Below are 19,720 nucleotides of genomic sequence, written 5' to 3'. Positions count from 1 at the left end.
CCCTCAGTTTCCCCACCTGATCAAATGTCAGATTGATTCTTCTCCACTCCTGCCCTGTCTTCTGACCCAGCAATGTTCCAGATGTTTTCTTAGCATGTAGAAACAAATCATAACCCTAAAACCTGCCTGAAGCTTTGCAGAAGAAACCATTCCTGTCCCTAATCAAATGATAAAAGTTCCTGTAATCAAATTACACTCGGTTTTACATAATTTGTATATGTTCGTCTCCAGAATAAACATGTGAATGTCAGGAAATCAGCTAAGATAAATATGTATCATGAGAACGTATTTTATTTCATCTTTTATATCACGTGTCTTTCCAACCACGGTGACTTTTTATTCCAGCCATGAATTCACAATGGAGCCCCTCCACAAAAAGAAACTTTGACTGTGGGGGACTTTGATTTTGTGCTTGTTAGGTTAGACAAGTGAACCAAGAACCTTAAGAATCGCAGATTGGCCATAATTGGAGGTCATACGAGCATCAACTTAGTCACATGTAAATGAGCAGCAGTTTAGTATTCAGTGAAAAAAACACTATTAGTCACTGGGAATATTTTTTTCCTACATCATAAATTTTAATGTCACTAGTGAAAGAAAGCTTTCCCATCAAATGATCTCTTACATAAGAACATGTGGGCTTAATGTTGGCTAATTTGTCATAGTTTTAATCATAGCATAGAATTTTTACAAAACTAAAAAACATACTTGGGCTCATTCTTCTTCAAAACAGTGAACATACTGTCAGCCAAAAGTCTGATATATGAGTTAATACAAAATGATTCATTTTCAGTACAACATAAATAAATGCAAAAGCGGCTTCAGCCCAAATACCATAAAGGGTCAATCTTATATATAAGCATCTGTCCAAGAGAATCTTACATTTTGGAAAGGATTAACCAACACTAAAGTTAAAATAATATTAAATATGTATATGTAATTGATGGGAAATATGATTCTGTTTTCTACCCTTTCTAAAAAGCAGTACTTGATTATAACTATATATTATGATTATTTGTTAAGGGCATTTGTAAACAACGTCTGTATGACAATAATTCACACCTCAGGTTCCTGCAATTATATAGCTTGGTTTTTCTTAGTAGTAAAAAGCATTGTTGATACTGTTTTGAAGTAGACTTTTTGTTGTAAATTGACTATTAGGGCCTTTATTTACGTCTGTTCTATCTGTAATTATGCTTTGTAACATCTGTCTGTTTGTATTTGTGATAATTTCTCCTTACAAGGAATAGAAAAGAACTGTAGAAGCTTCTCTTTTTTTTTTTTTTTTTGAGACATGACAGTGCCATGATGCAAGCTTAGTGATAAAGACTCTTTTCCCCTAGGTATTTAAAAATAAGCCTGTAGAGAAAATAGGCATTTGATCTACAGGAAAGTAACTTGCTTCAGGTTAGTAATCATAAGGCAAAGATTTAGTATTAGATGCTTCTCATGACTTCCCTTTGACTTCTGAACTTTAATTCACCTTAAAGGGCAATTATTTTCCTGACAGGTTTCATTTTTTTTTTCCCCCATTGAAGAAAAAAAATCTGCACCTGGCTTTCATTTGCCCATATTTAATAACCTCTATGCAAAATGGAAAGCAGACAGAAATGATTAAATCTGGCCCTAAATTATTATATTTTTTCCCCCAACAGGAATCAATTCATTTACAGCTTTCCAGTTTCCCCAGCCTGCAAGAGGATGATAAATCTAGAAAAGATGATTCTGAAAGAGAAAAAGAAAAGGATAAAAACAAAGATAAATCCTCTGAAAAACCCAAGATCAGAATGTTATCAAAAGGTGAATGTGAAAAATGTTTCCTTAACTTACTCAGTTTGGACACACGAGGGTCACAGAATACATTCTAGGCTTTACATACATATTCACTACCCACCAAACTCTGTATTTAATTGTGTGTGTGTGTGTGTGTGTGTGTGTAAAAGATGTGAACTTGATTTTCTTCATGATGTCATTATTTGTGTAGCCAGGAAGCTAATTTTTATGATCACACTTCTGTTTTTGATCTCCTGTTTTCAAAGATAAGTCTGTACAAAGCAATGAACGCAAACCTGCTTTTGTTTCAGGTTTATTAGTCCCATTAACTTGGATTGCTGAACAATAGTGATACCTAGTTTTACAGCTTACACGTTTATCTTAAAAGACTGACAATGGATTCGCAGTTCTCAGTCTATAAGTGATGTCCTCCTCCAAGCACAGACATATGTGTCAATGTCCATGAAATACACACTTACCATTTTACCTGGCACAGATGAATTGGGTCTGTGCACCCACAGACTGCAAAGTAGTATCTCACTTAAAGAAGCATACCGACTTCTACTTTGATAAAACGTTAAAAAAAAAAATCTTTTCTTCTAACCCTGCAAACCTACAATTCAGACTTTCCAAATTGTTGCCGTGCATAGAATTGTACAAGACTAAAAGAAAAATAAAAGTAAAAAAACTAAGGTTGAAATGAAGAATGCCATGAATAAATAGCTTTTTAGTAGACTATTTTTTTTTTTTTGATAAGTGCAAGAGAATAGGGTGTTCGATCAGTTAAGGAATGACGAATACCACATATCAGCTTATAATGATTGTCTTCGCTGATGACTATCTAAAACCCACCATGTTTATACAAGAGTGAAGAACTATAGGTTTCTAAAACGGTCTTAGAAATTAAGCTTTGGTTAGCATCAGAAGATTTAAAAGACTTGGAAATAGTGTCCTCCTATGTTTGGTACTTATTAATAGTCTTAGAGCTTTCTTTCTCCCCCCACCCCCTTCACTGTTTAAGAGTAAGAGAGTTCTGTGGGATCTCAAACTCTTCAGAGCTCTCTGCGTGGGTTGAGAGTACCTGTCACGTGGAGGTCGTGCCCTGGGTGATTGAAAGTGCAGAACGATCACGTGATATTTGGCCCCACCCACCACCCACCCATACTGTGCCTACTTCCCCTCCAATGAGGATTGGGTGTTTCTACAGTCAGGATCTATTGGGCGCTCTCAATCCCTGCATCTAATTTTAATTCTGATGTACAGACAAATTGCTCGTTTTGAAATAGGTCTTTCATACCAATAGCTTCACCTAAAATTTACCTGAGCAGGCGGGAGACAGGAAAGGTTGGGAGTACCTTTTAGACCCCTTCTTCCCCCACTCCCCAACCCCCACCACCATCATTTCTGACAATGCCATCGTGCTGTTTGTTTCAGATTGCAGCCAAGAATACACGGATTCTACAGGCATAGACTTACATGAGTTTCTGATTAACACGTTAAAGAATAATTCCAGGTAAATTCTTAAACCTCTTATTTTTACAAGAGTCAAGTGGAATATTACAATTAGAGTCATTAATACAAATACTTCTAAGACGGGAGTTGTAAAGTGCGGATACCTTCTCCAATGTCTTAAGCTATCTCTTGTATTCTCTCTTTTCTGTTAATAGTTTGTATGTTTACTGTTGATATTCTTAATTCCTGGGTGAATAAATTATAATTTACAAATTATGCTTTCCTGGTCAGAGAAACTGGTTCAACGGAAAAATAGAGGAAAAAAGTCAATATCAAATAAATCAATTATTCTTCATTGCAGTTATAGAACCTTCTACTTGGTTTAGCTTCCAATTAATGGAAAATATACAAATTATTTGGCATGTTGTATGGGCCTGATACCTGTATATTCTAATTACATTAAAACTGCAAAAGTCTCAGTATTACAAACAACTTAACCAATGCGCTGAGAAATAATCTTAAGTAGAATGAAGCCATATGCTGTTGGAAAGCATATTCCCAAGAAGTGTTGGAGTCAGGTTTGCAGCCACATAACATTAAAACAATCTTTTTCATGCGTGCAGATGAACCTTTTTAGGTCTTTGGCAAGGGAAAATACATAAAAACCTTTTCATTTTCACATTTCTTTTGCAGAGACAGGATGATACTCTTGAAAATGGAGCAGGAAATTATTGATTTCATTGGTGACAACAAGTATGTTAAATTGAAATGCTGGTTAATTTGTGTGATGTGTCTTGGTTTGGTATTTGGGTTTATTCTGGAAAGGTTTAGGGATAGATATAATATTGTTTAATATGTTTGCAGATTTGTTAAATGGAAATTCTCTTGAAGTTAGGATCCCGATGTTAATGGGAATTGTTGTTTGGACCATGTGTGCTTCTGCTTGTTAAATTCCTGACAAAATGGCTATATACAGGGGGCACTGATTAGCATAGAGTAGCTGTAATGAGAAGCGACCCTTTTCATTTTTATTATAGTTTTTTAATGGGCTCCAGCTGGCTGCAGTCAGTTACGCCTGGAAATAATTGTGCTGCTGTCAATGTAAACCGTGTAATGACACATCTCCAGACAGGCATCTGCAGTCACGTAGTATGTCATATCATTTGTCCTGTGCCTTGGCTCCATTGGTAAGGTATCATGGACTAAAATAGAATACTTTCCAAACAGACATTGCATTCCCTTTGGTGAGAGAAATGTGCAGCTATGGAACAAAGATGTTTATTGTAGCTTAATCGATAAATCTATAATCAGTGGAAAATGTGCTTTATAATGGGAACGTGAAGCAATGCTGGAGACGAAGTGGCTTGGATGAAAGAGAAATAGTTTTGTGTGTGTACCTGTAAAATACACTCTGGACCAGGAACAGAAATGCTGATTCCACTTCGTTTGGTACTCTCTTTCAGTAATCATTATAAAAAGTTCCCTCAGATGTCATCCTACCAGAGGATGCTTGTCCACCGTGTGGCAGCCTACTTTGGGTTGGATCACAATGTCGATCAGACAGGGAAGTCTGTTATCATCAACAAGACCAGCAACACAAGAATGTAAGCCCTGTCTCTGTATTTATTTAGAAATTTCTGTTTTCCTCTTATGGATTCGTTTATAAGAGCACAGTGTAAAATTCAAAGTACATGACATTTCCAGCGTGCAGTATTATTTATCGCTTGTTCTTATCTGCAGCAGTGTGGCATTTATCTGTAGAAGATTATCGGAAAACCAGGGAAGTTTATAAAATTCAGGCAATAAAGGGAATTTTATTCCCTGATCTTTAACATAGCTCCTGAAACACAATTTTTTTTCCCTTTCATCAGTACTCCATGTGATTATCAACAAAACCATGAAAGATTTTCTGTCAAAATATAACTGAGGTTGGAAATAACAGACATTTTAAAACAGCAATGACATATGCAGGATAATTGTCCTTTTCTTTCTTTTTCTGGTTTGTAGACTTCCATCTTATTGGGGCTTCTAAACTCACAAAGAGCACCTAACCTGGAGACAGATATCCTGCCTCTAACACCCACTTCTTCACTTAGCTGTGTGACCTGAAACACATCATTTAAAATCTGTCATCTCAGTGGGTTTTCCCCCTTGTAAAATGAGAGTTTTGAGCTAGATGATATCGAAGTTCTGGCTCTCAGAGGAAGATGGTTGTTTTTGGTCCTTAAAAAAATTGTTTGCTTCATCTCTTGATTTGGTACGATTGAGTCACCAAAGGCCTAAGATAAATGTAGTTATTTGCTCTGGAAATTTGGAACTGTCTCTCTTAAACGCAGGTATCTACTGAGTACAGAGCAAGTCACTTTTATAAGCAAAATACACATTAAATGGAAAAACGGTCTTCTAAGTAAAGCGTTCTCTGAGAACATGCGTGTGTTATAATTTAGTTTTTATACAGTGTGAGCAGTTAATCGTGTAAATTGCACAGCCTTTAGGAATGTGATGTCACTGAAATGAACTTGTATGTCAAGCAAAGCAGCATGGTTCAAACAGTGTTTTCCACTCACCAGCCATCAGGACAGGTGGGGATGGAGACAGGCTCGGTCTCTGCCCGAGGCCCCATCTGTGTGCAGCAGAACCAGAATGAAGGTCCTAATGGAGAGGATGCAGACTGGGAGACATGGTGCGGAGCTTGGCCGTTATCTCAGGGACGCTGAGCCATTCACTTCTCTGGGCTTCCAATTACTTATTTATCTGCAGGGGAGTTGGAAGTGGATAATGTTTAAGAGCCCTTGAAGTTTCAGCAGGATTGGGTCTTGCAGTTGTGTTCTACTTGGCTGGAAAAATACATTTTAAAATTGATCAGCTTTCCGTTTTATCTGATTGTGGGCACTTGCGCCTCCCCTTTTGAATAGGAATAGGGGTGGAAAGGTCGCTGCCCTTTCATCTCTTACCTCTTCCCACTCCATCAGCTACTCTTACTTGTTGCTGCTGTTGTTGTTCTTCGTTCTCCCTTCTGGTTGTTCTATGACTTTCAGGTTCTACAAGGCAGGGAGGGACACTTTGATTGCAAACTAGGCAAGCAATTAACGATTTTCTTTTCATTGGTTTTTCTCTTCTCTCTCTCTGGGCTCATATCAGAAGCCCATAGGTCAGGTGAACTGTTTGAAATAGTTTCAACCGGAACAGAGAGTGCATTTATTTTTAATGCACACTGATTTTGCAGGCACGTCGTCCTGAGGATCAGTACCCATGTTTTAGACCTGTTCTCCTATAGAAGTTACTGCTGTCCGGTTGATCATGAATGGAGTTTTTGAGTTGACGTTCACCTTATTGTGTTTGATAGCCTTTAGTTCTAGCTCTTTTCCCCGGTATATTGCCAAAAATAGGTTTCACCCTCTAGCACTTTTAAAGACTTTCTGTTGGAATTCTTTGTTAACTGTCAGATTATGTGTCAACACCAAAGGAGCCTCTTGAACATCTGGGGCAGAGGTATTAGGGTCTGTTCTATTTTGGTCATGCAAATGATGTTTATAATGTATTTACTCTCTATAATGTTGCTTTCTGATATTCAGGAGGGAGGCTAAAAAGGTGTACAGTGATTTTATAAAAAGTATTTAAATGCTACAAATATAAGAATCTCTTTTTGTGTAAGTTTTGCCCTTTTTATGTATTTATTTATTTTGGTCTCTGTTTCTGATCTTCACTTTCTCTTGCCTTTTTTCTATGCTTTTAGCCCAAAGCAGTTCATTGCTTATGTATTAGATTTTTTTTTCTACCTCCCTCTCCTTTTCTTCACTGTTGAGAAAGGATTTATTTGGAGACTAGAAACCATCTACTTGCACTAGAGTTTTCTAAAGGGTCAACATCAGTCACGGGCAAAGCCCCACATGCACTTGAATGTCTTTGCATATGGCAGAGTAACTGTTTAACTAGTCCCAGATAATTTTCATGTTAAAAGGTTGTCATTTCTTGAATATTTTTTTTCCTTTTGTCTTTCACACCCACCCACTGTCATTGCCTGAAATCCCCCACTTGAAAACTATACAGCAAAGAAAGGAAATAGCAGATCCACTGGAGGGAAATGGTGACAGGTCCCAACACCAGGAAACAAGAATGGCTGCCCAAAGGCAGGGATTTTAGGTGACACATAGGAGTCCAGTGACTCAAGAACTCAATGCCCTGATTCCTGAGAAGTATGGACCCTGGTATTTGAGATGATGAATGGTACCAGTGACCTCAGTAATTTGCTTGTTTGTTTGTTCCATAATGGACGACTAACTGAGCTGGCTATTAGGTGATTCACAAGAACCATGACATGTAGCCTGGTACTAAATAAAACTTCTCTCCATGTGAAGAAGTTGAGCCCAGTTGAACTTGTTAAGAATCTTGAAGTGATAGATAGTTATTACTCTAAGAGCAGTGGTTCTCAACCTTTCTAATGCCGTGACCCCACAATACAGTTCCTCATGTTGCGGTGACCCCAAACCAAAAAATAATTTTGGTGGCTACTTCATAACTGTAATTTTGCTACAGTTATGATTTGGAATGTAAATACCTGATATGCATTATGTATTTTCCGATGGCTTTAGGCAACCTCCGCTGGGGTCGCGACCCACAGGTTGAGAACCGCTGCTCTAAGAGGCAGAATTGTGGGACCTTCCTCCTTCCCAGTGGGCAGACCCAGAAAGGAGTGGGCAGACCCAGAAGGGAGTGGGCAGACCCAGAAGGGAGTGGGCAGACCCAGAAGGGAGTGGGCAGACCCAGAAGGGAGTGGGCAGACCCAGAAAGGAGTGGGCAGATCCAGAAAGGAGTGGGCAGACCCATAAGGGAGTGGGCAGACCCAGAAGGGAGTGGGCAGATCCAGAAGGGAGTGGGCAGACCCAGAAGGGAGTGGGCAGATCCAGAAGGGAGTGGGCAGACCCAGAAGGGAGTGGGCAGACCCAGAAAGGAGTGGGCAGATCCAGAAGGGAGTGGGCAGACCCAGAAGGGAGTGGGCAGACCCAGAAGGGAGTGGGCAGACCCAGAAGGGAGTGGGCAGACCCAGAAGGGAGTGGGCAGACCCAGAAGGGAGTGGGCAGTGGTCCATCAGAATCAATGGACATCTGTTCTGCTTAGTTTCCTGAAGTGGCTGAATTTTAAAATAGAAATCTTTGGCTTTTGACTTTTAAGCATTTCACTCCCTAAAGGTGATTAATTGCATTGATATCAAAACAAACAGAAAAAAAACCCACCCCACCATGTTTTCCTCCCACACTTGTTATGTTTCTTTACTTTGGGCTGGGCATGTGAGTAGCACCATGAGTACACTGAGCAACATTCCGACATGATGCTTGCTTAACAATCCTCTGAAGGCGACCTGGTGCCTCCTGGAAACCCATGCTTAGCTGGTTGGCATCCTGTCATTTCTGTGGTAAATTTACTTTGCGCTTTTTATAGTGAAAATCATCTGACTTGAAGTCAAAGATCAGAAACCTAACTAAGAATTGCATTGCACTCAGGGAAGCTGATGAAGTTTTATTTACTGGACAACCTAGTACTTGAATCAATACTCAGGCTCAAACCAAGCCTTCTTTGTTAATATTGGTCTAACTCCGTATTATTTCTCTCAAGTATTATATTATTATTCTCAAACATCTTAGAAACCATGAGATGCTATAGATGAGATAGGTAAATCACAGAAATAAATTGGGAAGAGAGAAAATAAGTTTGTTGTATTCCTTTCCCTACTTGAAATTATTTATGAGCCTTTGGGTGTCAAATGTGTAATTTATCATCTAATGTTGGAAATGAAACATGCACACACCTTCTGTAACATTAGTATTCTTTTTTTTTTTTTTTTTTTTTTAGTTAAATGAGAGACAGGGAGGCAAAGAGACAGACTCCCCCATGTGCTCTGACCAGGATCCACCCAGCAAGCCCCCTATAGGGTGAGCTCTGCCCAAATGAGGCCGCTACTCTCTTGCTCAGCAACCAAGCTATTTTAGCTCCTGAGGTGAGGCCATGGAGCTATCCTCAGCACCTGGGGCCAACTCGCTCAAACCATTGGAGCCATGGCTGTGGGAGAAGGAGGAGGAGAAGGAGGAGGAGAGAGGGAGAGAGAGAGAGAGAGAGAGAGAGAGAGAAGGGGGGATTCGTGACCTGACCAGGAATCGAACCTGGGACATCCACACACCAGGCCAGTGCTCTACCACTGAGCCAACAGGCCAGGGCCACATTAGTATTCTTTTTTTTAATTTATTTTTTATTTTTTTTACAGGGACAGAGAGAGAGAGTCAGAGAGAGGAATAGATAAGGACAGACAGACAGGAACAGAGAGAGATGAGAAACATCAATCATCAGTTTCTCGTTGCGACACCTTAGTTGTTCGTTGATTGCTTTCTCATATGTGCCTTGACCATGGGCCTTCAGACTGAGTGACCCCTTGCTCAGCGACCTTAAGTCCGAGCTGGTGAGCTTTTTTTGCTAAACCCAGATGAGCTTGTGCTCAGGCTGGCGACCTCGGGGTCTCAAACCTGGGTCTTCCGCATCCCAGTCCGACGCTCTTTCCATTGCGCCACCGCCTGGTCAGGCCACATTAGTATTCTTAATATAATATTTTTAAAATGTTTTTCCATGGAGTAATAATAATTTTAAATTTTTTACTTATTTATCCTACAACATTCTGGGTAGATAAAGCTGAACCATTTTACAGGATGAAAAACAGATTCATTCATGTCTTGATCTTTCTCACCCACTCACTTCACAGAAGACCAAGACTGAAACCTGTTGCTCCTGGCACTGACCCATGACTCTTCTCCTAAGGTTAGGAAACCAGGAACTGTTCTTAATAGAATCAATACACTGAAATAATGATAAGAGCAAAAGAACACAAAATGCTGTTCTTTCACCAGTACCCACTGGTTTCCTTATGACATCCTAATTTGCATTTAATTACTTTAAACATTGAACAGAGATCACAGTTCGACAATATTTATAGTAAGATGAATATTAAAACTATGACACGAACCAAACTCCAGGACCACAGAACCCACTGGATTAAAAATCGGCCTGCGTACTTAGAAGGGAGACAAAACCTATGTTCTTAAACCTTGTTAAGCAAAATGTACTTCTCAGGTGTTCAGTACAGGGCTTTCAACAAAAGAAGTATACAGACTAGAAAACATGCCCATCTTCTGTTTATATTCAATAGTTTGAAGAGCCGACATAATTTTGGTCAGGACTGGACTCTGTGTGTGAGTGAATATACATTATCTGTGTGATAAAGTTTGGAACAGTTTAGAGAAATGTTTCTATACATGTACGTACTCTGTATAGTATTGCTTTAGACATACAGTAATTGTGGAAGAAGCAAGAATACAGTGGCTTGGTTCTTCCAGCTACAGCCATGCCTTCTGTAGGCAGCAGAAGGAGCCTCAAATCCTCAGAGCTTCCTTTCTGGGTTCTAGGTCATAGAAATTTCAGTCATGTCAGCACTTGCACCTTGAGAAAAGTTTTAGGGCATACTTGTAGCTGAGTGCCTGTTTGTATACAATGTATAGCTGGTCTTCTCCTGTTTTATTAATCTTAACATTTCTGTGAGTGAGAGGCTATTAGCATATTGCCATGGCTTTAGAGGAGATAACTGGGGCATAGAGTAGATGGAAAGGTAGTAGTTTATTGGTCAAAGGTGTTCGATTTCCACTCTATTGTATACTTAAATGCTAGACTGTAATTACTGATACAAATCTTCAAACAACCAATTGGACTTCTACTAAGAGACATGGATTTTATCCCACAACCAGACTCTTTCCAACTTCTCAGCCTTTCTAGATTCCACAGAAGTCTCTGGGGAACATAGCCCCAAATTTCCTCATCTCTACTTCCAAACTTCCTGGCCTTCAAACCAGGAAGATTAAAATAAACTGTATTTGTTTATAGATACAAAAATTATCTGTTAATTCTATATTGATTAGAGTACACTCATCATTCTGGACCTTCATAGCAAGTAAAACTTCTAGATTTACATTTAAGCTTAAAAGGAATATATATATATATTCCTTTTAATATATATATATATTAAAAAGCCTTTAATGCCAAGAAACATCATTTTCAGCAGGTTTTAAAGTACACATTACCTTGAGAAAATTGTTACTTGCTTATTTGAAGCTGATGAATGAAACCATTATTTGAATACTATAGATTGAATCTCTGCTAATTAAGGTTAACACGAATGTAAGTGCTGGTTCAATATCCATTAGTGTACTTTTTAGATCTGGGCTACTCAGAAAAGTATGAACAGTGGTAAGGAATAGCTTGTCGTATTTACTGAGTGCTTTACTCGTGCCTGGCGTTGGGTTTGATTCTTTACTTGCATTACTTGTACCTCATTGAATCCTCCTAAACCTTTTAAAGTATTATTACTTTCCTTTTTTTTTAACAACAAAACAAACAGTTCCTGTCATAAACATGTAAGGAACTTGCCTGACCAGGCAGTGGCGCAGTGGATAAAGCGTCGGACTGGGATGCGGAAGGACCCAGGTTCGAGACCCTGAGGTCGCCAGCTTGAGCACAGGCTCATCTGGTTTGAGCAAAAGCTCACCAGCTTGGACCCAAGGTTGCTGGCTTGAGCAAGGGGTTACTCAGTCTGCTGAAGGCCTGCGGTCAAGGCACATATGAGAAAGCAATCAATGAACAACTAAGGTGTTGCAACAAAAAACTGATGATTGATGCTTCTCATCTCTCTCTGTTCCTGTGTGTCCTTTTCTATCTATCTCTCTGACTCTCTCTCTAAAAAAAAAAAAAGCCACATATTTTTAGGCTTTACTTATCTGCATTTATATGTGAATTGTTTAAACTGTAGTTTATTATTAAAACTGTTGCTCTGTTAAATTTAGTGTGCTAGTTCACATCCATTTTATGTAACATTATTGGGCTAGGTACTAAATGCATGGTGTATTGTGGGGAATGGAGCTTTGAGTCATTGGCTATATTAATGTGACTATTTTTTAATGTTCATATAATGTGTTTTTATTTTGTTTCTATAAGATTGAAATGAAAGAATGGAGAGCTTAAAGAAAAGAAAGTGTCAGTACTAGCCCTCTTCTTTATAGATTTTTCTTTTTTTTTTTGTATTTTTCCGAAGTGAGAAGCGGGTGAGGCAGACAGACAGACTCCCGCATGCACCTGACCGGGATCCACCCGGCATACTCACCAGGGGGCGATGCTCTGCCCCCCTGGGGCATTGCTCCACTGCAGCCAGAGCCATTCTAGTGCCTGAGGCAGAGACCATGGAGCCGTCCTCGGCGCCCAGGCCAACTTTTTTCCAATGGAGCCTTGGCTGCAGGAGGGGAAGAGAGAGACAGAGAGGAAGGAGAGGAGAAAGGCAGAGAAGCAGATGGGCGCTTCTCCTGAGTGCTTTGGCTGGGAACTGAACCCGGGACTTCCACATACCGGGCCAACACTCTACTGCTGAGCCAACCGGCCATGGCCCTCTTTTTAGATGTTTTATTTGTGGAACATCTAATTTACAGGCAGACTTGCAAAAATGTGCCCAGTTCGTTAAGCTAAATAGGTGTGTCTGCTGTGTATGCCTCTTCGGTATTGTTGCTGATAGTAGGCTCAATACTGTTCAGAAATGGCCAAACTCACAAACAGATAATATGTATATAATATTCCAGGTCTTAATTGCATGTGATTTCTTTTTCTTTTTCAAATTATATATTTTCTCCTTGACCCTCTTTTTCCATATTATTATAATTTCTATTTCCCCTTGAGAGAGGAAGAAAAGGTTGAGATTGAGCACTATTGCTTAGTTATGATCATTACACTCTCATTAGTAAATGCATGTTTCTATGCATTCAGATCAAGAACGGCATAGCAATAAAGAGGGTGATTTTTGTGCGTTTGTTTATTTGATTACATATATTGGAAGGTCTTAATGTAATAAGCCAGAACCAGAACAGGGACCATGTTAATCCTGGTATTTTTTTTAAAGTAGCAGTGTAGCAGAAGGTGCTCTTAGCAATAGTGAAAGAAAACAACTAGATGTTCATTTTAGTTGATTATAACATAACATAGGCCAATAAAGACAATTTCAAAACCATTCAGAATATAAAAATATTTTAATTGTCCATAATCCAGCAATTAGATACAAACCCCTTTTAAATTGTTGGATTTGTTTCCTATCTTTCTAAGCTAATGTTTTTGTTAATTTGTTATTATGAAATACTACCTGTTTATGATCATAATCAGAAAGACATCAATAGTTAGCTGTAGAAGTTGTCCATTATCCCACCACCCACAGACAGCTACTGCTACCAGTGAGTGTTATTATTATATATTATCGTTTCAACAAATATGATCATGGTATAGCTGTTCTTTTATAAATTGCTTTTCTGTGTTAGTAAATTGTATTGAATATTAATTTATAAAGCTACATATACAGAACGGAGATATTTTAAGGTACTTAACCGATCCACCATGCATATCCACTGTTTTGCTATCTTGACCAATGGAGCTGTGTATTAATCCATCACTGTTTCCTGTGGTTTCCTTCATGGAAATAGAATCATTCTGTCCAGGTTGATGGACACTTTCAAGTCTCTTCATGCCCATAGCCAGTGCCAGAGCAGTGGTGTCAGTTTAAGAGAAGATGTCTTAGAGACCCTTGTGGTCTTTGGGTATTCTGCTCAATTTTGTTGTTGCTCATGAATAGCCTGTGTTAAAGGTGGGTCAAGGTGTTTACTATGCTTGTCTGCATGTCTCTGCTTGATACATACAGTACACAATCAAAATAGAGAAAAATAAAATGATTTTTTCAAAGGTGAACATATGTTTAAAAGATGCTAAATGGAAGCTTGATAGTGCTGCCTATATTGGATTTATAAGGTATCGTCTCATTTAAAAGAGACTAAAATGGTGTCAAATGACAAAATAGTGGAAATTGTGAAATACTTTCCAAAGAAGAAAAGAAAAGAAAATCAGTTGCAAGTATTCCAATTGAAAACTTTAAGTACTAAGGGAACAAGTGTCACTTAGATTCCCCTAATATGTTTGGCTTTAAATATTTTTATTCTTTTTAAAATTTTTATTATTAATTTTAACACCAAAATATTTTATCCTGTTGTGCACAGCAGCCTTTATGCATATTAAGGACCATCTTTCAGTTATTCAATATGAAACTCAGAGACTGTTATGAACACCTCCATATTTAGTAGAAATGGATTCTTCATTTGTGTGCATGTGGGGAGAGGGAAGGATTAAGCTATTTGGTTTCAAGAAACTGGCAGTGAGGGTAAACCAATGAAAATACTTGTAGGTGAAAAAGATTAAAAAAAATAATTATAAGAATTGCTCATCTATTTTAAGCTTAAAAGGAGGAAAAACTTACTAAAGTAGGAATTGATTGATTAGAAGAGTTTGATCACCTTTTGCAGTATTTTGCTCTGCCATATTTCCCCTCCATCCATGAGCTGTGTAATAAGGAACAATGAGGAGGTAGTTACCTCTGGTTTTCAAAAGCTTTGGCTAGAGATGGCAGTGCTGGTCACCACACATAATCAGTAATTTTCACAGGGGACACCTGCCGTGAATTTTGGGAAAACCTTGTTTTACCATAGACGACAAAACTAATTTTTTTTCCATCAAGAAGAAATATTTAATTCATTTTCTCTGCTTTTTGATGGCAATATAGGGAGAGCTAAAAATAATAACTCATGGATGAAAATCCACTAGAAGAAAGAAATTTAGGCACCTGTGATGCATGGCCATGAGATATGTAGTAAACTCCAGTTATTAATTTAATAAAGATCATGCCATTTGAGGGGTTTTTCTTAGCGTTACATCCTTATGTTGATCCATTAAAAATAACTTATTCCCATTTTTTTTAAAAGGCACATAATATATTACTTTGGTTCCATGCATTCTATGGCTAAGAAATAAAAATGCTATGATGTTAAGTGAGTGATGAAAAGGATTTTTTAAAAGTCTAATATAATGGTACATTACCAGTAATTTTTAGTTGAATCACATGCATTGCTTCTGCTGTACACTCTTAGTTTTCATGAGTTTCAACTGCAAATTGTACTTTAGCTTCAGAGTCTTGGATAATTCTCTATAAAGATCAACCTGGAAAAAAATCTGACTAGGTTTATTTTATTATTTTTATGCATACTTCCAATGGTTACTTTATAATCACTAGATTACTAACTTGGGTCATTAGGTTCTAATGTTTGAAAAAATTTAAACAAGATATTTGAAAAGCATGTATGGAGAATTCACTTTGCATAATTCATATCAGAGTAAGAAATATTCTTGCTTTAAATGTTATTTACATTACTGATGCTCTTGTGACTACCCTTTGCTATGTGATGCAGGATTTCACCTAAATATCTCCTGCTGTGGAAAACAAAACCAACATGATAAATAGCTCTCTTGTAGTTCACACACTTTATTATTTTTATTTATTTATTTATTTATTTTTGGTATTTTTCTGAAGCTGGAAATGGGGAGAGACAGTCAGACAGACTCCCGCATGAGCCCGACCGGGATCCACCCAGCACGCCCACTAGGGGCGATGCTCTGCCCACCAGGGGGCGATGCTCTGCCCCTCTGGGGCATCGCTTTGCCGTGACCAGAGCCACTCTAGCGCCTGAGGCAGAGGCCAAGGAGCCATCCCCAGCGCCCGGGCCATCTTTGCTCCAAAGGAGCCTCGCTGCGGGAGGGGAAGAGAGAGACAGAGAGGAAGGAAGGGGGGGGGTGGAGAAGCAAATGGGTGCTTCTCCTATGTGCCCTGGCCGGGAATCGAACCCAGGTCCCCCGCACGCCAGGCCGACGCTCTACCACTGAGCCAACCGGCCAAGGCTAGTTCACACACTTTAAACTGAGGAATTCCAAAATGAGAAAAGTTAAGGTTCTTATTTCCACTTCTTCCCCAAACACCCTCACATTTTAAAAACTTGAATAACGTGATTATTTGGGTTCCATTTAAAGCAAACTGTAGATTTGATTTTTTTTTAATGTTTCCATTGATTTGAGAGAGATAAAGAGAGAGTAAGAAGCATCAACTCGTTGTTCTAATTAGTTCTGTTTAGTTGTGCACTCATTGATTGCTTCTTGTATGTGCCCTTATCAGGGATCAAACTCACAACCTTGTCATGCCAAGATGATGCTCTATCCACTGAGTCACCTGGCTAGGGCAGTTTTGATTTTAAAAGATCTTCTGCTTTGTTTTATAATTTTAGATTTTTTTTTTTTTACAGAAACAGAGAGAGAGTCAGAGAGAGGGATAGATAGGGACAGACAGACAGGAACAAAGAGAGATGAGAAACATCAATCATTAGTTTTTCATTGCACATTGTGACACCTTAGTTGTTCATTGATTGCTTTCTCATATGTGCCTTGACCGCGGGCCTTCAGCAGACCGAGTAACCCCCTTGCTCGAGCCAGCGACCTTGGGTCCAAGCTGGTGAGCTTTTGCTCAAACCAGATGAGCCTGCACTCAAGCTGGCGACCTCGGGGACTCGAACCTGGGTCCTCAGCATCCCAGTCTGACGCTCTATCCACTGTGTCACCGCCTGGTCAGGCTAATTTTAGAATTGATGACTGCAAACCTCATTCAGTGACCCTTTGATCTTTCCTTTAATATACAACTGTACTAAATTTTTATTCATTCATATATTGTTTAATTCACTTAATCAAATGCTTCCCATATGCCAGGCACGGTTCTAGACACAAAGGATTAACTTTTTAAAAAGAAGGTTCTTACAAAAACAGAACTAATATTCCAGTTGTGGTTAGTTGCTGAGATCTCACTCTGTATGCTCTCTATCTTAAAGAAGAATTTATTTTAAAGCAAATTTACCTTCTACTTGTGAATTTTCATACCATTTTATTTCTGAAAGAAGTTACAAACTGTTAACAACAAATACAAGAAACATCTATCTAAAAATTTAGCAACAAGCAAATCAGACTACAGAGCTTGGGGATATTAGAAGGGAGTTAATCAGCATTGGTACAATCACCATTTGTATTTAAGTTAATATCTTAATTTCACTTTCTATGTAAAAAATGAGATAACATCTAGGTATTGGTTTAAAATGTTAGGATGCTTAAAATTTTCCAGGAGAGGTGTTGCCATTTACAGTGGTCTTCCACTGTTCATGCTAATATTGTAAGACTTTAGAGTATAATAAATAATTGAAGTATACTGCGACTTTACTACAGTGAAATATATTTAATTTCTTCATTGTAAGTGGCCTCTTTGATGTAAAGTACAAGTTTCCTTTGCTCCTTAGTGTCCTGATTTTAAAATATCCTATTTGCCCTTCCAGGTTGGTTGTTACATTTTACTACATTTTAATTTTGGGTGGAAAATATTTCTATCAGTCTTTAAGATGAGATGATGCAGGGTTTGTTTTTTATTGTGAGGTCTGTTGGCCTCTGGTGCACTGTATATTATGTACATAAGCAGAAACTGAATCGTATGTCTGCGAGAATGTGAATAGACTGCTCTCTGTGGCTTAGTGGACAAATCTATAAACTTGGAGCCAATATGACCACTTAGAGGTGGTTTAAATAAACCTGTAAAAGAGGCAAAATATATTTTCACTTCATACATTGAAGTTTTATTGTAAGGATTGACTAAGATGATAATATCATTTGCAAATGTTATACAAAATTCTAGAAGCTGTACTTGGTATTAGTCCAGTTTTCTGTTTCTGTTCACCACTATTATTATAACATATATATGTATTTAAGGAAAGGATGAATTCCACCAACATTATGCACTTCAACTAATCCATTGTTTTTGAAGTGCTATTGACTTATTTTTGGATCTGTAAGGAAACAGTGGCATTCCCTTAATCGCTGGTCGCCCCTGTTACACAGCAGATACTTTGAAGTGACTTCGCAATGACTGAGTGCACGATGAACCCAGTAGGGATGGAAAACCCACTGAGCTTCAGAAGTCATACATCAGCCCTGACAGAGACACTTTAATGAGAGTCATAAATAACAACTTCTCCTAAGCCCAGGCCAAATATTTTAGCACTTCCTCTGGGGATCAACCCAAGCCCAAGTCATTCATTGAGTTTTGTGAAGAACAGTGACGATGGTGGAAAATTAACAAGGAAGTGGAGTCCCTTCCTGTACAAAATGATTAAGAGGACCTAAAAAAAAATCAATTGACTGATCAATAGTGTGTAACTGCTTGCAGCATTTTGCCCGTGCTAATCAGTCATTAAGTTGTTTAAACTAAATATTTCCAGTTTCTCCAATTACTGAACTGATTTGCAAGACTTGGTCAGGGATGTCAGAGCCTCCTGGAGCCAGACTCCGGAGCAGTTGTCATTGGAGAAAGATGACAATAGTTTAGAAATGTGCCTCTCTCACTCTGGATTAAGAATGTTCTTCAAAAGGAAAGTATGCTGGGAGACGTTCTCTCCTAATTTCCAGATGTTGTGAATTGATGTGTTCCTCCCAAGTGCTAAACATGTATATTTGTTCTAGAATGTGGGCGGGGACTTGATTCAATTCAACAGTAATGGAGGTCCAGATAACTACAGAAACATCTATTACACTACATATGTACAGGCCTTTAAAATATTGTTTTAACTTCAGCCATGGCGAGCAAGCATGCAGCAGACAAGACTCCGAATGCAAACCAACCATAGGTATCATCTACCAGCGCCTGTGAAGGGACATATTATTACCGACCTGTAGATTGCCAGCGGTTCCAGTATGAAAGCCATGGGTTCACTTAAAATCATCATAATCATGATAATCATAATAATAATAATAAGTTGAATGCCACTGTGGGGGAAGAACAGCACTAAGAAATAACTTGAAACAGGGAGAAAAACTTTTTTTATTGATATGTTTTACTTTGCTGGCAGACCAGAGCAAAGGTTTTGTGAACATTTAAAAGATGAAAAAGGTGAAGAATCCCAGAAGCGGTTTATCTTGAAGCGAGATAACTCTAGTATTGATAAAGAAGACAATCAGGTTGGTTCTCGAGTTTGAGAGTGGCTGACGTTGTTTTTGAAGGTGGGCTGACTGATGTTGTTGTCGTTCCTCTGTGGCCCCTCTCTCCCTCTCCCGACTCTCCTCCGCCTCTCATCACTGCCGTCCTCTCTCTCCGACCTCCTTGCCCGCCTTGCCTCCCCCTTTGGCATTCAGTGGGAAGCCAAAAACCTGTGTCCTGGTTGCTTTCGCGATGGCTCTGTGTTGGGCTGCATGGGTGGTGCTTGGCGCAGTTTCTGCTGCATGCGTGGGGGCGGGGGGAGGGGTGTTGGGATGCCACCGGCTCCGAGCTTGTTGGGAAAAGCTTTTGTCAGTCGCATTTCTAGATGTCTGTGTAACTCTGGCAGTCGTTCCACTCCTTACAGCTTTGTCCTTCAGTTGTGCACAAATTGAGCTGGATGATCAAAACGGACCGCTGATCACCTTGGTGTAGCTGTAAAGAACAAACCTTGTTATGGTGAGGACAGGTGGATTTTGCAACTATCCTACAATA

At 38.9% G+C, this 19,720-nt stretch overlaps 1 protein-coding gene across 15 annotated transcripts in view; it reads left to right on the top strand.

Moving 5' to 3' along the window:
• Positions 1-19,720, top strand: part of ARPP21 (cAMP regulated phosphoprotein 21) — a 160,680-nt gene that overhangs the window by 53,111 nt on the left and 87,849 nt on the right. For 14 of the 15 annotated variants that reach the window (XM_066350874.1, XM_066350873.1, XM_066350875.1 and 11 more), the window contains exons 6-10: positions 1,656-1,800; positions 3,208-3,286; positions 3,919-3,978; positions 4,689-4,829; positions 19,101-19,209. In XM_066350874.1, coding sequence (XP_066206971.1) covers positions 1,656-1,800; positions 3,208-3,286; positions 3,919-3,978; positions 4,689-4,829; positions 19,101-19,209 — 534 coding nt within the window. Of the gene's footprint in view, positions 1-1,655; positions 1,801-3,207; positions 3,287-3,918; positions 3,979-4,688; positions 4,830-19,100; positions 19,210-19,592; positions 19,669-19,720 lie in introns of those variants that run through there. The other variant, XM_066350887.1, reaches the window with a different exon arrangement.

The sequence above is a fragment of the Saccopteryx leptura genome, chromosome 10, assembly GCF_036850995.1.
Source record: "Saccopteryx leptura isolate mSacLep1 chromosome 10, mSacLep1_pri_phased_curated, whole genome shotgun sequence".
Lineage (NCBI taxonomy): Eukaryota > Metazoa > Chordata > Mammalia > Chiroptera > Emballonuridae > Saccopteryx > Saccopteryx leptura.
This window is presented reverse-complemented; position numbering and strand designations above follow the sequence as displayed.